Source organism: Amblyraja radiata, chromosome 22, assembly GCF_010909765.2.
Source record: "Amblyraja radiata isolate CabotCenter1 chromosome 22, sAmbRad1.1.pri, whole genome shotgun sequence".
Taxonomy (NCBI): domain Eukaryota; kingdom Metazoa; phylum Chordata; class Chondrichthyes; order Rajiformes; family Rajidae; genus Amblyraja; species Amblyraja radiata.
In genome coordinates, this window is record NC_045977.1 from 31,956,305 (window position 1) to 31,976,085 (window position 19,781).

The 19,781-nt window shown below is 41.4% G+C and overlaps 1 protein-coding gene across 1 annotated transcript in view; it reads left to right on the forward strand.

The window, feature by feature from the left end:
- flii (FLII actin remodeling protein) overlaps positions 1-19,658 on the forward strand; it is a 44,005-nt gene extending 24,347 nt beyond the window's left edge. Inside the window, exons 17-30 of the mRNA XM_033040944.1 lie at positions 1,318-1,401; positions 2,306-2,477; positions 7,073-7,177; positions 7,750-7,941; positions 9,114-9,299; positions 10,438-10,577; positions 10,892-11,099; positions 13,640-13,794; positions 14,695-14,755; positions 15,114-15,242; positions 15,976-16,082; positions 16,561-16,666; positions 18,132-18,197; positions 18,680-19,658. Coding sequence (XP_032896835.1) covers positions 1,318-1,401; positions 2,306-2,477; positions 7,073-7,177; positions 7,750-7,941; positions 9,114-9,299; positions 10,438-10,577; positions 10,892-11,099; positions 13,640-13,794; positions 14,695-14,755; positions 15,114-15,242; positions 15,976-16,082; positions 16,561-16,666; positions 18,132-18,197; positions 18,680-18,814 — 1,846 coding nt within the window. The 3' untranslated portion in view covers positions 18,815-19,658. The remainder of the gene's footprint in view (positions 1-1,317; positions 1,402-2,305; positions 2,478-7,072; positions 7,178-7,749; positions 7,942-9,113; positions 9,300-10,437; positions 10,578-10,891; positions 11,100-13,639; positions 13,795-14,694; positions 14,756-15,113; positions 15,243-15,975; positions 16,083-16,560; positions 16,667-18,131; positions 18,198-18,679) is intronic.
- Positions 19,659-19,781: the final 123 nt, after the last annotated feature.

Sequence of the window (19,781 nt, forward strand, 5' to 3'; positions counted from 1 at the left end):
GACAGACTGTTGCCGATGCCTTCTAAGAGGAAATTGAGACATTGCAATGGAATATAAACAGACTGGTGGAATGTGCAAATGTGGCATATAATGTGCTCTAATGCATTTGATAGGAGGAATAAAGTGATGCAGTATAGAATATAAGGCCTATTTTAAACATAGTGCAAGAGTACAGGGACCTGGAAGGTTTGTGTTCATGTTGCTGCAATTAGCAAGATAGGTCAAGAATGTGTGTATGTCTTGATAAGCAATTTTTGTTTTTCTCAATTGTGGTATAGATCATAAAAAGAGTGAATGATGCTGAACCTCAATAAAACCCTGGTCCAACCTCAGCTGGATCACTGCGTTCAGTTCTGATCATCTTATTGTGGGAACCACACTTTGCAGTAAACTTCATCTACCAAATATCTTCCCATTGATGTGAAGGTATTAGAGAGGGTCCAGAAAGGATTTATGAGAAGGTTTACACAAGGAACTGCAGATGATGGTTGACAAAAAAAGTCACACAGTGCTGGAATACCCTTCTTCAGTACTTTCAAACTGAAGAATGGTCCCAACCCGAAACATCACCTATCCATGTTCTTCAGAGATGTTGCCTGACCTGCTGAGTTACTCCAGCACTTTCTGTGTTTTTTTTACAAGGTGGGCCCTGGGTTAGAGGACCTCAGTTACAAGGAATAGATTAAAAAGAAGGGAATTATTTTACTTGGAGAAGGATGAGGGAGATTTGATAGCATATGAAATGATGAGGGGTCTGGACAGAGTGAATGGTGGGAAGCAGATGCCATCGGGTGAGAAGTGGGGCTTGAGGACCAGAAGTCACTGGTAGAAAATAAACAGGAAGCAAATTGAGGAAAATGTTTCTGCACATTGTGTGGTTGGAGTATGGAGTGTAGTACCTACAAATAGTCTTTGAAGGATCTGAATAAATATGTGGTGTGAACAAATCTGAAAGGCTACAGAAGAGGGACTAGGGGGACAGTTAGAACTAGTGAGGTTCTGTCGTGGAGAATCAGGATGGACTAAATGTACTCTACCATACTAGGATTTTATGATTTTTGTCTTTGCTAGTTTTGCAGAACAGTTAGTTGGGCCATTTAAAGCTGCATACATGAAAAAATAATCCTTTAATAGGTGGTGTAGGAAGAGACTGCACATGCTGGTTTATACTGAAGATATGCTGATGATAGCTCATCACTGAACCCTGAACAAGAAGTCAGTGAGGGTGATACAAGTGTCTACCATTAGTACCTCCATTTTTGGTCAGTGATGGCCAATATGAAGTTAACAATCTATTTACCTTTTCTTCTTCCCCAGTTTTGTGTTCCTTCTCGATCATGGACTTGAGATTTACATCTGGAGGGGCTCCCAGGCCACTTTAAGTGCAAGCACCAAAGCCAGGTACAATTCAGCTGGAGTAATGTCTATGATTTTTGTTTGTCAGTAAAGGACATTGGTGGATACAGAAGGATGCAGCATGACTGTTTTAGGGTGTAAAGGAGATTAGCCACAAGGAAGGAATGTAGAAGCTTTGATTTGTTTACAAAGTTGTTGGATGCCTTCCAGTGGTACATAAATACAGTTTAAATATAGATTAAATGAACCTGGACTGTTACTTAAAGGTACATCTGACAGTGGACCTAGAGGCAGTAAAATTAAATGCATGAAAAGTCATTTAAAAACTTTTTTTTAATCTTAATGATAAATATTTGTAACAGTCCAATATATAATTAAGGACATTAGAGAAACAGTGCTGCTTGGACGGGTTGGAAGAGAAATCAGCTCGAGTGTGGTCTTGTCCTCACATCTACCTCATCTTTGGACTATCGTTAATTTGACTTTATTGTAATTCAATGTTATATCTTGCACTAAATATTGTACCCTTTATTCTTTATCTGTGCACTGTGGACAGCTTGATTGTATTCATGAAGTCTTTTGGACTAGATAGCACACAAACAAAAGTGTTTCACTGTACCTTGGTACATGTGACAATAATAAACTAAACTGAATTAAATGTATTGAATGGGGCACTTGCTCTTTTCTCATACTTGAACTTCCTTAGTCTCTTTTTTAATCATGTGGGAGGTATCACTATGTTATCCTCAATCCCAAGAACTGCTTTATGAGATTACTGGGATAAGATCTGAGTTCAGACGGCTGTTTGATTTTTGTGTGGGCTGTTTCAACATTTACTGCTTGCTGTGTGTCCGGGAGGATGACATTTCTTTGAGGACTATGGTTGAATATATGGACTGTTCAATCGTGATTAATTAATATGTTAAAATTGAAATTTCCTGACTTTCAGGCTATTTGCTGAAAAGATAATTAAAAACGAGAGAAAAGGAAATGGAGAGATTGTACAATTAATGCAGACTCAGGAGGTGCCAGAATTTTGGGAGGTGCTGGGCGGACAACCTGAGCAGATTACATGTCACGTGGTGGACAACTTCAAGCCAGTGAGGCCTAAGCTTTATAAGGTAAAAATAAGAAATGTTTAAAATCTTCAACAGAAATAGAGAAAAGCCTTTTTTTTCTTTCTTGGTTCTACTCTCCTTGTGTAATGCACATTGTCTTTATTCGGAGAATTGAGCCTTTTTTGTATTGGACACTCATTTCTCATCAATTTCTTGTACAAGCAGAAAACTGAGGTGGTAGATCTAATAAACACTTTGCTGCACATATTATCTCACCTCCTGGCGGAGTGCATAAGTGACGCTGGCTATTAAATGTGCCAATTATGGTGTGGTGGCTAACTTATTAATGTCGTAGATTCTTTGCATGGATATTAGTTCTTACTGAGGATTGTTGTCGCGTGGCAAATGTGATCGACGGATTGGGGGATGATCTAACCTGACAGTCTGGACCAAAAATTAAGACTCTGTCAGTTCAGCTTTAGATGTGACATTCCATCTTTTTCATCAATAGTTACTACATTGACTGTTGTGTTGTAAACTGATTGTCTTTTTTTGACTTGACAATTCTGGGCTTTTTACTTTTCCTCAAATTTCTTCCCCCATATTTCTTCCCCCACATCCGACCTTTCTGTCCTGGGCCTCCTCCATGGCCAGAGAGAGGCCCACCGTAAATTGGAGGAGCAGCACCTCATATTTCGCTTGGGTAGTTTACGCCCCAGTGGTATGAACATTGACTTCTCCAATTTTAGGTAGTCCCTGCTTTCTCCTTCTTTCCCCTCCCCTTCCCAGCTCCCCCACAGCCCACTGTCTCCGCCTCTTCCTTTCTTCTTCCCGCCCCCCCCACCCCAACATCAGTCTGAAGAAGGGTCTCCTATTTCCTTCGCTCCATAGATGCTGCCTCACCCGCTGAGTTTCTCCAGCATTTTTGTCTACCTTCGATTTTCCAACATCTGCAGTTCCTTCTTAAATATAAAAAGAGGGGTGACTTCACAATCTGTATGGTGTGTATATTTTTGGAGATTTTGTGTTAACTGAACCTTGCATTTGGAAATGATGTATTTGAAAAAAAAACGTAATTTCTTCCTTTTCCACAAACTCCCCCTGTAAACAAGATCACACAGTTGCTAATACCATTGTGAGCAGCCCACAAAGTGTTGGATGAGATTGACCAAATGTGCTCTTCTGTCTGACAGCACGATCTATTGCCTCTCTACAATGGCACTGAGAGTGGGAAGTGTTGGCCTTGCCTCTGCCTTCCAGTACTGTGGCATTCCTCTTCCTTGTGCTCAAATGCTCAGTCTAGCGGAGGCTTTTTAACGATATTAATAATCAGTTTACAGAATAGAGTGACTCAGGAAGCCAATCAAAGCATCCTGTTGAGCTATTAAGCATCTTTAAAACAAGTGCTTAAGGATGACTTGTTTGCTGACAGCTGTGCAGAAGCCTAGATTGTCACTAGATTATACGTCATGTTCCTACATGTTTGTTTTTGTGCCTGCATGTGTTCATGTTCAGCTGTTAATTAGAATTTCTTCTGGTTTCGAGTTCAGTGATTAGCAGGCTTCTGCTAATTGTTCTGGTATATACCCAGGATTGGGATCAGGCAGCAGCTAATGCTCACTAATCCTTTCAGTGGGGTCAAGTGGAAGCTCGTTTACGTGATTTGGCATTAATTTTGTTTGCCCTGACCAGCTTTACAGAACGGTGCATGTAATGCATTTTCCCCCATGCTGGTTTGCCTCCGGTTGCTAAGCTGCTTCTTGGCAGTCAGTACAATGGACTCGGATTCTTTGTCAGAAAGATGTAATTGCACAATCTCAACTTTTTCACACTTCTCTCCCGGAGCTTGAGCCGGATGAATTTGCTTACACCCCAGGTGCCTCATTTTAATCAGTCAGCTTCTGATGACGAATGTTGGCAGCTTGTCCATCTTGTCTTGGCCCAAAATCTTGAACTATCCAGAAGGGTTCTTCACTATTAATATGGTTGAGATTAGCTAAACCTAATGCTTTCCTTTCATTAGCGAATTGAAGTACCAAAAGGGGCCATGAAATGTCATTGGCAAGTTGAATGAAGAAAAATCCCAAGGTTTTTTAATACATATTTTTAAAAACAAGAGAGTGACCAGGAAGAAGTTATGATCACTCAAGGATGCTTGGTCAGAGGATGTGGGTGAGGTACTAAATGATCTGTATTCAACAAGGAGAAGGACTTGGAAGACAGCAAGATCAGTGTGGAGAATACAAATGTGATAGGGCAGTTTGAGATCGAGAAAGAGATAGTGCTGAGGCTCTTGAAGATAATTAAGGTGGATAAATCCCCAGGGTCTAATGGGATCTATCCCAAGTTATTGAGGGGGACAAGAGAGGAAATTGCAGGAGCCTTGACGAGACTCTTTGTTTCTTTGCCACAGGCGAGGTTCCGGAGGACAGGAGTGTGCCAATGTTGTTGCTTTGTTTAAGAAGTGGAGAGAATGATAGGCCTGTGAACCTCACATCAATGGTAGGGAAGCTATGGAGAGAATTCTTCGCTATAGGATTTGCTCCTATTTGGAAGAGAATGGGCTAATTAGGGATAGCCAGCACGACATTGTACATGGCTGGTTGTGTCTTACTAACTTGATTGAGTTATATCAAGTTGGGGTAATAAAGGAGATTGTTGAAGGTAGGTCAGTGGATTTTAGGAAGGCTTTTGATAAGGTCCCTCATGGTAGGCTGATCCAGAAGATTGAGAGGTATTGTACTTTGGGAGGTTTAATGTCAGGGGAAAGTATGCAGTTAATGGCAAGACCCTAAACAGTATTGACGTGCAGGGAGATCTTGGGGTCCAAGTTCATAGTGCATTGAAGGTGACAGGGCAAGTAGATAGAGTGGTAAAGAAGCAGTATGGTATGCTTGTCTTCATTGCTAAGGGCATTGAGTATAAGAGTCAGGAAGTCATGATGAGCTCTATAAGACTTTTATCAGGCTGCAGTTTATAGAATTGTGTGCAGTTCTGGTCACCCAATTGCAGGAAGGATGTGGAGACTTTGCAGAGGAGGTTTGCCTGGATTGTTTTCTCTGGAACATTGGAGGTTGAGAGGAGACTTGATAGAAGTATATAAAACGATGCAAGGGTTGGCTAAGGTGGGCAGTCAGAACCTTTTTCCCAGTCCAACACTAGAGGGCAGAGCTATAAGGCTATAAGGGGGAAATTTTAATAGAAATGCACAGGGTTTTTAATAACAGAGTGGTGGGGGCCAGGAACGCATTGCCAGGGGAGGTGGTGGAGGCAGATACGATAGTGACATTTAAGACACATGGAAGTGCAGGGAATAGAATGATATAGATTGTGTATAGGCAGATGAGATCATTTTAACTTGGCATCAGGTTCGGCACCAACGTTCTGGTGCTATACTGTTCTAGGTATTTTCTATGTTTCACTTATTTTTTTAAATACCATGTCCAACAGCTAACCTCCAAGTGGAGCTTTCCAGGCCTTTGTAACTTGATTGGAAATTAGATGACCCCGTGGCTCATTAAACCATTGACGATTCTGAAATAAAAGCAGGAAATGCTGAAAACATTCAGCCGTTCCATCAGCACGTGTGGAATGCGAAACTGTTAGCATTTTGGGTGAAGGGACCTTTCATCAGACCTGCTGAATGGTTCCAGTATTTTCTATTTTTATTTCAAATTTCTAGCATTTGTTTTTTTTGGATTTCCAACAGAGAATGTATTATGTTTAGGGCTGTGACTTGTTTTAAAAAAAAATAATTTGAAAAGTCCCTCCAAAGAGCTAGTTTAAAATATGTGACTTTTTTTTACACTGACAAAACTCTTTGCTATATAGTTTGTAAACGCAATCATATTTTTAAAGGTGTCTTTAACATGAGAATTTTTGTGCCAAGCACCTGTGGTCAAACCAGAAGTTGATGGGTATAATTTTTTCATTAAATAACTGAAAATATATGATTTTGTCAAGCATTAATATTAACTAGGAGGAAAAAGCAACTAAACTAAAAACAAGAAACAACATTGAGGCATTAATATTTGTCAATGGATGAGCAAACTAATCCTCAATGAGTTTAGAAGTGTTTAGGACAGTTTGAAGAAGTGTCATGTTGAAGACCTCCTTCGACTGTAGAAGATCTCCTTCGACTATGTTGAAGACTAGCTACGACTAGATTCGGGAAAATTGGACACCGAAAAGTGGAGAGTGAAGATGATCTCCTTCGACCTCCCTTCAACTATGTTGAAGACTATCTACGACTACTTTTGACTACCTTCGACTACCCTAGATTACCTACAAATAACATGCCGACCTACTACGACCTACTTCGACTAAACCTGGAAGTAAAAAGAATATATCGGTTTTTTATTTTTATTTTTTTCCAAGGCGACCTTTTTTTACTCGTGGGCATTTTTCAGCATGTTAAAAAATACGCCACAACCTAGCTGAGGCCTCGAGTACGCGGGGACTACTCTCGAGCATGAAGGAGAGTTCTAAAGACCTCCTAGGACCTCGTGTTGACCATGCTGCGGGTATGAGTCGAGGGCAAACTCTTCTGAACTCGTGGATTAGGTCGCCGCAGTGGGACAGCCCCTTTATTTAAACCTCTTCTCCCCGCATCCTAGTACAGGTTTTAAAATAACAAGTAATTGCTTTTCCCTCCTTAGGTTGGATTGGGCCTCGGATACTTGGAACTTCCTCAGATTAATTACAAACTCTCCGTAGAACATAAAGTGAGGCCGAAGGTTGACCTGTTTCCAGAAATGCGACTGGTATAGTGATTCTTCTCTTCTATACATTTTAAATTATGATTAGTATTAAATAATAGAGATGATTTATTTTGGACCTAGGCTATGTGAATTTGAACCATTTAAAGGCCAGACTAATTTGATATTTTTGTTTTTTGCTATTATCTTTTGGAGAAATCAAGAATATAGGAATAGATGTGGCTCTCATAGATCCTTTAGCCTGATCTGCCTTTCATTTAAGATTGTGGCTGATCTGTCATTCTGTTTTCCACCTAATCAAATATATTTTGTACCTGCAAGCAAAAATGTAACAATGCAAAAATTAAAATTAAACATTGAAATTTGCAGCAGAATTCCAAGACTATATCACATAAAGGCGGCTCTGTGGTGTAGAGCTACTGCCTTGCAGCGCCAGAGACCCGGGTTCAATCCTGACTACGGGTGCTTGTCTGTACAGAGTTTGTACGTTCTCCCCATGACCTGCGTGGGTTTAAACGCTCCTGAAAGGCTGAGGTTTAATATTTAGAGTATGGCCTTCAGTCTTAGGTTTCCTCTCGATTCACTGGAAGACTTTGTTTTCACTTCTTCCATTTCAGGTCCAGAGTCTTTTAGATACAAAGTCCGTCTATATCTTGGATTGCTGGTCGGACGTCTTCATCTGGATTGGGCGCAAGTCCCCACGAATGGTCAGAGCCGCAGCCCTGAAGCTGGGCCAGGAGCTGTGTAGTATGTTACACCGCCCCAAACATGCTATTGTCATCCGAAACCAGGAAGGAACAGAATGTCAAGTAGGAAACTGTGTGGCTTGGGGTTGCAATACACCAGTCAAGACATGGGGAGGCGCTACAACATTGTTTGCCAAGCTGACCTTTGCCTCACAGATTAAAACAAAAATGCTGGAAACGCTGATCAGGTTGGGCAGCATTTGTGGAAAGAGAAACGGAGATAACGTTGCAGGTTCAAGACCACTGGTCATCAACTCTGTTTCTCTTTCCATAGATACTTCCTGACCTGCTGAATGTTTACAGCAGTTTGTGTTCTTATTTCAGATTTCCAGCATCTCCGATTCTTTTGACTTTCCCTCTCGCTCACAGCGGTTGAATGTCAGCTCTCTGGAACAGCACAACCCACATCAGTCTGTTCTTTTTCACACAGCCATCACCTAGTTTGCTCAGGAGCTATCCCCTCCACAGCCTCTTCTTCCTCTTCCCTTTCATCCCTATGGTCTTACATTGAATACATTCTCCTTTGATTGTATTCTGTTTCTCAGAATAAAAGCTTTAGAAACTGTTGCGTGCTGGCTCGAAGGGCCGAATGGCCTCCTCCTGCTATTTTCTATGTTTCTATGTCTCCATATGAATATGTACTTTATGTTATATTAATGCATTTGATCACTTTGACAATTTCCACCATGCTTACAGCTTCACCCGAGCCATCTTTTGACTGCATTGACTTCTCTTCCTCCATTTTGATCAATGCCCAATATCTACTTTGAGTTCAATGAATCTCACAGCTCCTTTGTCTAAAGTTTCTCCCATCCTACTTCCTGAAACACTTTCATTCTCGCAGTACCTCCTTCACTGCACTTGTTCTGATTTCCTACCATTTTAAACCAGTACTTCTTGTACTTTATTTCTCATGCATAAATTCCTGTCCTCCATAGTTGAATCCCACATTCATTCCATTCCCCACACTTCTTCTGCAACAGTTCCTCAGATGAAAACTCTCAAGCCCGAAACCTTCTCAGTTTCGCACTCCATGAATGTTCCTCGTCTTTTTGACTAGTTGCAGCAATTAGTTTTTGTATTGCAATATATAATGTGTGAGTTACATTTGCTACAAAGATATATATTTAAAGTTTAAAGTGTTTAAATCTTTTAAAGTGCATGGTTAGAAATCTCTGTGTGTTTCTGTTGATTTAAGTGTTATGTTTACGACTGTAATCTGTGCTTTTAACCAGGTGTTTAAATCTAAGTTCCGTAACTGGGACGATGTCCTGAAAGTGGATTACACGAGAAACGCAGAGACTGTGCAGAAGAAAGGACTTGCCGATAAAGTGAAGAAGGATGCAGAGAAGAAAGACCAGATTAAAGCAGATCTGACTGCCCTGTTCTTGCCTCGCCAGCCACCAATGGCACTCTTGGAGGTACCAGCTGTGCCAATACGTACAACAGTGAATGAGAGAATGATCTGCATTGTTGAGTTTCGGTTGGGAAATGGGTTTGACTAAACAGATATTGATACGGAAAGACACGCAAGTCTACCTGAAGAAGATTTTGCTCATATCCATGTTATCTTTTTTTCAAATTGGAGAACCTAGATCGGGGGGTGGTGGGGGTCATGGTCTTAGCATAGAGGGAGGCACTTTAGAATTGACATGAGCAGGAATTTCCCTATACAGCAGATTGTAAATCTGTGAATAATCCTCTTTGGAGTGAACGCTTAACAACAAGGTTAAGAGCGGCAGCTTTTCAGATACTGTGAATCAGACAACACTGGGATTGGGCAGGGGTATGGAACCCTTCATGGTCATGGGTTAATTAGTTATAGAGTCACACAGCACCAAAACAGGCCCTTCAGCCCAACTCATCCATACCGGCCAAAGTGCCCCATCTAAGCTGGTCCTATTTGCCTGCGTTCGGCCCATATCCCTCTTAAACTTTTCTAGGTATAGAGCTCTACAGCATGGAAACAGGCCCATTGGCCTAACATGTCCTTGCTGACCCAGTTGGTACTCTGGGTTTGCCATTTTGCCTGCATTTGGTCCATTCCTCTCTAAACCTTTCTATCCATATATCTTTTAAAAGTTATAATTATATATTCCTCTGGCAGCTTATTCCAGATACGAACTGCCCTCCGAGTGAAAAGTTGCCCCTGAGGTCCCTGTTATATCTCTCTCCTCTCATTTTAAGCATATGCCTGCTAGTTTTTCAATACTGTACCCTGGGAAAAAGACTGTGTTTTCACTATATCCCCTTATTGTCACGTGTCGGGCGTGTAGGTACAGTGAAAAGCTTTTTGTCGCATGCTATCCAGTCAGCGCAAAGTCTATGCATAATTAAAATTGAGCCACCCACAGTGTACAGAGATACAGCATAAAGGGAATAACGTATAATGCAAGGTAATCTCATTAAAGATAGTCCGAGTCTTCAATGAGGTAGATGGTTGCTCAGGACAGCTCTCTATGTGCAAAATCGTCCTTCTAGCTAATGACCTAATATCCTTTGTACCAAGCAGTGTAGTGGTGTGAATCAGCTTAATTGAGTTTTGTTTTTGACCAACAGGCTGACCAGATGATGGAGGAGTGGAACGAGGACCTGGATGGAATGGAGGGCTTTGTTCTGGAAGGAAAGAAATTTGCACGTCTCCCTGAAGAAGATTTTGGTCATTTTTACACGCAGGACTGTTATGTCTTTCTTTGCAGGTAAGCAATTAAGTTTAGATAACAGTATAAGTACACAATTGTGTTTGTGTGAAAAAGTTCAACTGCTAAGTATTTAAAGCCCTGATATCGGTATCTGTACTGAACCAGTTGAATTGCCGTGTTGTACCTTGCTCAATTTTTCCTTCAGTTCATTCCCCAAATCTGTTGTTTTCCATTATTTGACATCAGCCGCACCACAAACGTTTCATATCCACATCCTTCCCTGCTCTGCCCTCGCTGTACCCCATTGCCCGTTCGTTACACATGTCGTAAGTACCATTCTCAGTGGTTGTCTTGGCATCTGTTTGATCCAGGTACTGGGTTCCTGTGGAGTATGACGATGATCAAAAAGACAAAGAAAAGATGGAAGAGGGTGGACATGATGAAGAAAAGCAGCAGGAGGAAGACTTTCAGTGTGTGGTGTACTTCTGGCAGGGCCGAAAGGCTTCCAACATGGGATGGCTAACTTTCACCTTCAGCCTGCAGAAGAAATTTGAGAGCCTTTTCCCAGGCAAGCTTGAGGTAAACACTTGGTGTCAACATGACAAAGGCATTTCGTATTTCAGGTGCCAGCTAGCCAAGGTGTAGAGTCAGGAGTGTTTTATTGTCATATATCCCAGATGGGACAATGAAATTCTTACTTGCTGCAGCACAACAGAATACGTGAATATGTAAACATAGTACATAACGGGGGAAGAGAAAAAAAAGAAAAAGTTCAATAAATAACAAATATAGTGCAATAATAACTATAGTCTTTAGTCAAAATGTCAGGAGATAACTTGGTATTTATTAGATTTTTTTTCTTCCTTAAAAGTTCTGACGCTTGCCAACGATGGCATTAAAAATGTTCCCACAGTGCTGTTGGGTAATGCGTGCTAGGTCTTGAACCGTGAAAGACAAAGATGGTGTCAGGTTACAAGGGATCTTCAAGTATTCCCAAGCACTTGATCCTTCCCTTTATTTAAGACCATCAAAATCTCTAGTATGGGAGGTACTGCAATGCTTCTTGCTGCATTTACCTTGTAGATCCAAGTAGAATATTTGTTGACAATGGAGATAGTGAATAAACATTCAGACAAACAGTCTGCTTTGCATCAATGTTGCCAAACCTCTCGAGTTTTGTAGTGGTTCTACCATTGCAGGTAAGTGTATTCCATCCTGTTCCTGGCTTGCACCTGGAAGGTGGTGGAGAGGAGATGAATAGACAGGAAGTGCGGCACTAGACGCAATATACAGGTTCGTTATGATCTGGATGATGGAATTGATGGCTTTGTGGCCAAGTTTGCAGACTATACGAAGATAGGTGGAGGGGCAGGTAGTGTTGAGGAAGCAGGGAGGCTGCAGAAGGACTTGGAGAGTGGGTAAAGATGTGGTAAATGGAATCAGGGTGTACACTCATGCATTTTGGTAGAAGGAATAAAGGCGTAGACTACTTTGTAAATGGGGGGAGGATTTAGAAATCGAGGTGCAAAGAAATCGAGATGAGTAAGTGAAAAGCATGGCATAGCAAATGCGATGATAGCTTTAATTTTGAGTGGGACTAGAATATAAAAGCAAGGATGTAATGCTGAGGCTTTATTAGGCACTGGTGCAGCTACATTTTGAATATTGTGAGCAGTTTTGGGTCCCAAACCTGAGGAAGGATATGCTGGCTTTGGAAATGGTCCAGAGGAGGTTTACAAGAATGATTCGGGGAATGATGGGGTTAACATGTGGTGAGTGTTTATAGGCTCTGGGCCTGTACTCGGAGTTTGGAAGGATAAGGGGGGATCCCTTTGAAACCTACTGGATAATGAAAGGCCTAGATAGAGTGGATATGGAAAGAATGTTTCCAGTAATGTGAGAGTACAACCAGAGGGCACAGCCTCAGAATAAAAGGACGTACCTTCAAAACAGAGATGAGAAGGAATTTCTTTAGCTAGAGGCTGGTGAATCTGTGGAATTCATTACCACAGCTGTGGAAACCAAGACATTTGTGTATTTTTAAGGCAGAGATCGATAGGTTCTTGATTAGAAACATAGAAACATAGAAATTAGGTGCAGGAGTAGGCCATTCGGCCCTTCGAGCCTGCACCGCCATTCAATATGATCATGGCTGATCATCCAACTCAGTATCCCGTACCTGCCTTCTCTCCATACCCTCTGATCCCCTTAGCCACAAGGGCCACATCTAACTCCCTCTTAAATATAGCCAATGAACTGGCTAGGAAGGACGTCAAAGGTTACGGGGAGAATGGGGTTGAGAGGGGAAAATATATCGGCCATGATAGAATGGCGGAGTAGACTCAATGGGCTGAATGGCCTAACTTTACTCCCATGTCTTATGGTCTTATTAGCTATAGAATTTATGTGATTGACCAAGTTGAATTTCTGACAAATGGTGATTCTGAGGTGTTTGGGGGAGAGGTTCTATCATAGAAGGTAGTTCAACCTCCATGAGTAATTGTTCATAGTAAATGTTATAAGCCTCCTAAAGTCAAAAACAGAATGTCGTCTTCTATCGCCGTATGCGAGTAGAGGTTGCTTCAACACCCAAAGAATTTTGACTGATACAGAACATTGTTCCCTCTTCAGCCAAGACTGATGCTAGGTTTCTATGGAACGGTCTCAAAATAGTTGGGCCTAGGTTGCTGCTGAGGAATTCATGAAGTGCGTCAGATTTCCTAAAGCTGAGATTAATTTTCAGCAACTACTTTATCTCGTTCCAGTTTCAAATCTAGCTATTGTTTTCTTTTCCCTTAGATCGCCAAAGATTTTAAAATAGTAGTTCATTTATTGTTCAGTGCAGTTCTAAATGGGCAGCATCTCCGGAGAGAAGGTGTGGGTGACGTTTCAGGTCAAGACCCTTCTTCAGACTCGTGTAGTGTAGATGACTGTGTGAGTAAAGGGATGGTTTAGAAAGGAGGACTTTAGATTCCTGCAGCATTGGCTGCATCTCAGGAAGATGAGGCAGGTTCTTTTTACTGTTGGGACAGGGTTAAACTAATTTAGCGGGGCAATAGGAATCAGAATATAGAATTAGATAAAGTTTGCACAAAGGATTTCTGTGTTTTTTGTGTCAGGTGGTGCGGATGACCCAACAGCAAGAGAACCTGAAGTTTCTATCTCACTTCAAAAGGAAATTCATTATTCACAAAGGAAAAAAGAAGACGCCAGAGAATGGTCTACAGCCCAGCCTCTATCACATTCGCACAAACGGTAGTGCCCTCTGCTCCAGGTTAGACTTGTTTGTCCCTTTTCCCCACTTCCTTCTCGCAACATGCACCAACTCTGCTAGGAAGAAGGGGGGGTGACAGATCTCGTTCCAAGTTATTTCTTTACTTTTGGGACATGGTTGTCGCTGGATACTGGTTATACTGACATGGTGTGGTGAACTATCATCATGGAATTAACATGATGATCAACAATAGGTGCAGGAGTAGACTATTCGGCCCTTCTAGCCAGCACCGCCATTCAATGTAATCATGGCTGATCATCCAATATCAGTACCCTGTTCTGGCTTTTTCCCCCCATATCCCTGGATTCCCTAAGCCCTAAGAGCTAAATCTAACTCTCTTGAAGCAATACTAGCTCTCTCTTTATGTGTGTCTTTGAAGCGGATGCAGGATGAACCCCGCAGGTTCCCATGTAGCTGCTCCCCTATATATTTTTTTTCTCTCCCTCTTTCACTTGTTTCTCTCTGCTTTCTGACACAAAGCCTTCTGATCCTATGGTGGATTGCATCCCTCATTGATCTTCTGATTGACCGGAATGCAAGCTTGGGACCAGTGGTGTATCTTTACAAAATAATTAAAGTATAGAAGCAGATCATTCACCCAGCAGCTCCATGTTGGTGTTTATGCTCTGCTGGTGCTTCGTCCATCACACCCTGCAGTCTATTCTTTTGCCCTCTCTCCATTATGTGCTAATCTAGCTCCTCTCTTGCACGTCACATTCCAAATGCTGCTATTATTGCATGGTTTTCTTCGAGATTCCACGTTGAGCTCATTTGTTGCATCCTTGAAATGATCACCAGTAGTTCTGGTTCACCAACCCTCTTGACTTTAATAGTAATTATGTGAAATGGGTATGGGAGAAACCTATTTTGTTCTAATTAATATATATTTGTTGTTTCTAGGTGTATCCAGATCAGCACAGATTCTAGTATGTTGAACTCGGAGTTCTGTTACATCCTTAAGGTAATGTTTGAAAATTGTTGCTAAATTTAATTGAGCCCGCTCCCTTGTGTCCTGCATACAAGCAGGCAATGTGTAAGTGTCCTGCCGCCTTATTGAATAATATTATATCACATGAGGGTACAAATCATAAGCAGCCTTGTTCCTCTATTTAGTGTTGGTCACATAGCTGAAGTGTGTACAATCCTGGGCTGCACTGAGTGAGCTGTCTCTAGTTTGTCATCCTTCTCCAGGGTGTGTGGAAATCTGTCCGAGTACTTGCTCCTGATCACCTCACAGACCATGTGAATAGTAACTTATGTTCAAGTATCAGTAGTGAAGAATTCACCTGTACAAATTAATGTCTGTGTGATTTCCTCAGGTTCCCTTTGAGAGTATTGATAACCAAGGTATTGTTTACACCTGGGTTGGACGTGCAGCAGACCCGGATGAAGCCAAACTTGCTGAAGATATCATGAATAATATGTTTGATGAGACGTACAGCAAACAGGTGACTGATTCTCCAAAATGATCACTTTGCTCTCTGTTTCCTATTTGAAAAAAATACTTTGATTGTGGCATTGTTAAAGTTGCTATGTATTGAAGCTGGAACCAAAAAGCAATCACCTCCCATCGCTTTTAATTGTGTTGGTGGAAGGTTGGTTGGTGTGTGCAATGAGTCCATCTTGCGGCTCTCCTGAAGCTGGGTGGCTGACAAAGCTACCTTTAATATTTTCCTAGTCATAATCCTTTCCTGATAGACAATAGGTGCAAGGAGTAGGTCATTCTGTCCTTCGAGCCAGCACTGCCATTCAATGTGATCATGGGTGATCATCCCCAATCAGTACCCTGTTCCTGCCTTCTCCCCTGACTCCGCTATCATTAAGAGCCCTGTCTAGCTCTCTCTTGATGCCTTAGGAGAGTTTGCTATTTGGCAATGATGAATAACCTGAATGATAGACATATAATTTAACAAAAACAGAAAATCCACTCTTTTTTGCATCATGTTTGGGATACATTTTATAATTGTGTGATCCCCTAAACAAGGAAAGATGGATTTAGATGGCCATGCCCGTTTCACATCTGCATGATTTTTCTGAGTTCATTCTCGTGTTCTGTTGCTGCCAAGGAAGTCAATGCAGTGGGTGTATTAACAAGCATGGACCTTGCCATTTAATTTCCACAGATGCTACTTTGACCTCCTGAGTTCCTCTAGCTTTAAATTCTTATCTGTTTTATTTTAGGTAATCAATGAAGGAGAGGAGCCAGAGAATTTCTTCTGGGTTGGAATAGGTGGAGAAAAGCAATACGACGAAGATGCAGATTATATGAAACACTCCAGGCTTTTTAGGTATGGGAGCCGAGGTCTTATTTTCACCAACACTTTTACTGTAGCAGTCCTGAGAGAACCCAGTGATGCAACAGGCAGGTGCAGTGTACTCAAGAAATTGGGTATAACTTCATCCTTTGCCAAGTCAGCTGGACTCCGAGCTTAATATGAGGTGTTTTAATGTTAAATGCAGTTGGTGTTATTAATGAATTTGTTGCCATGATCTGGAATTCAATGTCTGAAAAGATAATGAGGCAAATGCATTAGCTGATTTGAAAATAAAATTGGATACAGAGTGAAACAAAATCACTGCTGAAGTTGCACAATGGGGTAGAACAGATTGCTGCTGTTTGAAGCTGGTTTAGGTAACAGATTGCTCCTGTATAAAGCTGGCTTAGTTAACATGGCCTCTGTCTGATGTTCCAACATCTCTGAGAAACTGCTTTCAGTGTTTGTAAATTGGATGTGCTATTTATTGCTTTATATCCTTCCTTTTAAGGTGCTCCAATGAAAAGGGCTATTTCTCTGTATCGGAAAAATGTTCTGATTTCTGTCAAGATGACCTTGCAGATGATGACATCATGTTACTTGACAATGGAGAACAGGTTAGTGCTGGCTGAATGAGAAAGGCAGATAGTAATCAAACTAAACAATAAGCCTTGGAAATGTTGAGTTGAGTTGAATTTGCAGTCTCCCACAAGGTGACTTTGAGTTAGTCCTAATGATCATGAAGATGGGATAGTGCTTTCTAAAACCATCAGTCATAACTCACCAAACAATGTGCAATTGTTGGCACACAACTGTAAACCAACTGTATGAATCTTTGTGGTTGAAATGGCTCCCTTAACATAGAAACATAGAAAATAGGTGCAGGAGTAGGCCATTCGGCCCTTCGAGCCTGCACCGCCATTCAATATGATCATGGCTGATCATCCAACTCAGTATCCTGTACCTGCCTTCTCTCCATATCCCCTGATCCCTTTAGCAACAAGGGCCACATCTAACTCCCTCTTAAATATAGCCAATGAACTGGCCTCAACGACCTTCTGTGGCAGAGAATTCCAGAGATTCACCACTCTCTGTGTGAAAAATATTTTTCTCATCTCGGTCCTAAAAGATTTCCCCCTTATCCTTGACTTCCCCAACATCGGGAACAGTCTTCCTGCATCTAGCCTGTCCAACCCCTTAAGAATTTTGTAAGTTTCTATAAGATCCCCCCTCAATCTTCTAAATTCTAGCGAGTACAAGCCGAGTCTATCCAATCTTTCTTCATATGAAAGTCCTGACATCCCAGGAATCAGTCTGGTGAACCTTCTCTGTACTCCCTCTATGGCAAGAATGTCTTTCCTCAGATTAGGAGACCAAAGGAACATGCATGTAACCAATATTTTGATCCCTACATGTGGTGAGTAGTAATTTATGGAGATCATATACAGGACCACCACCACCAAATGTTTCCAATCTTGGTTCCAGAGCCTTGCCCAATTATCCATTTTGCCAGACCAAGAGCAGTCACAACCTCCAAGAGGAGTCTAAATGTACCAGAACAGTCCACCTAGGCTGCCGGAGGACTGAGTTACCAGCCCACAAAATCAGCCTCACAGGTCGGCTTTGGCTACAGGGATCAAGTTCAACCCACTGATTGGAAGTCTGGCTGCAGAAGTCAGCGACAGGAACAGAACTGCTGGCTCCATTTGGACCAGCATTACAGAATCCCAGCCACACGGGGTAAATTTGACCCAACGATTAGCTAGGGACGTCCTGCTGAGGTCGAGATCGGCCACTTTACCAAGCCGAGGCATCACATTTTTGTGGGGGAATTTTAAGTGCGCTTTTGTAATTTTCACTTCTGGATTAAAGGAGGTGCCAGACCATCGATGGTGGACCTGCACTGATCTACACTTCTCCAAGATATGGTGTTTGGGGGAGGTGTAAATGTGTGATCTATGTACATGTTTAGTGATACTGGTGTTGAACAGGGAATACTGACAGAATGTGACTTAGTTATGTACCCTCCCATAGTTATAAAGGCTATGAGAATCATCCCACTGCTGTGATCTATATTTACAGGTTTACATGTGGGTAGGAACACAGACCAGTCAAGTGGAGATCAAACTGAGCCTCAAGGCTTGCCAGGTAAATGTCATATTTACAGACTGTGATATTCTGATGTGATGTTTAAATAAACTAGTCTAGCTCACCCCTAAAGAAATTCAGTAAGGTGCAGTCTGCTGTACAAAGTTGCACTCTGTTCCAGTAGCTCAATATTCCCTCTATAAACTGGTCCAAGGAATCAGCTCTGGAGTCAAGTTGTGAAACTGAACAACATTTTGTATGCTCAGTCCATGTGCCCCATTCAGTTTACCTCTACAGCGACACTTTGCTAACCTGTGGAGTTCTTCTCACCCAACTTACTATTCTAAATGTTTACTGATAAAAAAGATATGAACAATAATTGCTCAACAGTTATAGTCAGGCTCCAACCAGGGTAACTGATATAAATCTACTCCCAGACCGTTTGACCATTTCAATAGTGTAGTTTAGACCCAAAATGTTAATCTTGTTTAGAGATACAGAAAACTTGATCAGATTTGTATTGACCAATTTCTCCTTCACAGGTGTATATCCAACACATGAGAGCCAAAGACAGCGAACACCCACGCAAATTACGGCTGGTCCGGAAAGGGAATGAACCGCATCACTTTACACGCTGCTATCATGCCTGGGGCGCATTCAAACAAACACTTGCTTAAGCACTTAGTCACCTTTTACCCTTCCTTTATGCAGAAATAGGATGAGTGAGGGAGCCCACCCTCAAGGATCTATTTCTAAAGCAGCATTTTGAAAGCAAAATTTGCTCTGCTTAAAAGCAAATTATTTTCCATTCAGCTTCCTGGTTACTGCACTGAAGACTTGATCAGCCTGCTGTTAGTTATAACTGAGGTAGTATAGTTTTTTTTGGTCAACAATAGGATGAAGACTGCTGGATCAGGAATAGAACTGGTGTATTTCCTAATTTAAAACTTTCTACACTAATGTGCAGTCCTGATGCTCAGTATGAAAGGCCAATATTCCTCTGTGCCAGGTTGCACAACAAAGTGTAAGAATGCAAGAAGGGTGATAATACATTAGTTGAAATACTTTGAATGTGATAATGCATGGATTCAAACATGGAAATTGGTTCCAAAATCCCTGCTGGCCAAACATGCACGATAGCACCAAGACAAGCTTAAATGACACTGTAGGGAGGAAAGTTAGTGCCAAAATTAAAACATTATTTAACTTCAAATGCCTGATAGTCTACAACTTCACAGAAATGAATTTCAGAAAGTGATTTTAAAATTTGATTGTGCAATTTATATTAACCAAAGCACATAACCACAAGTGTTACATACTGTTTTTTTTAAATCTGGTTACAAAACTATGGAAATGCACTGTGATAGTAAATAGTGAGAGTTGGGCATTTAGAACCTTTACACTGAAAATGGGTAAATCACAAAAATAGGCTGGTGTGATAAAGCAATTTTGTTAAAGACATGTAAAAATTATTTAATTCCTATGAAGATGAGCAATAAATCTCTGGCATTTGGTTTCCAATGGCTGTCATGACAGAATACTTCTGTTCAATCTCTATCAGTTAAGTATTACGCGATGAATACAATGTTCCAAAGGAGCTGTGAAGAAAAGTACTTGGATCATGCTGCTCCAGGTAAGATAAGG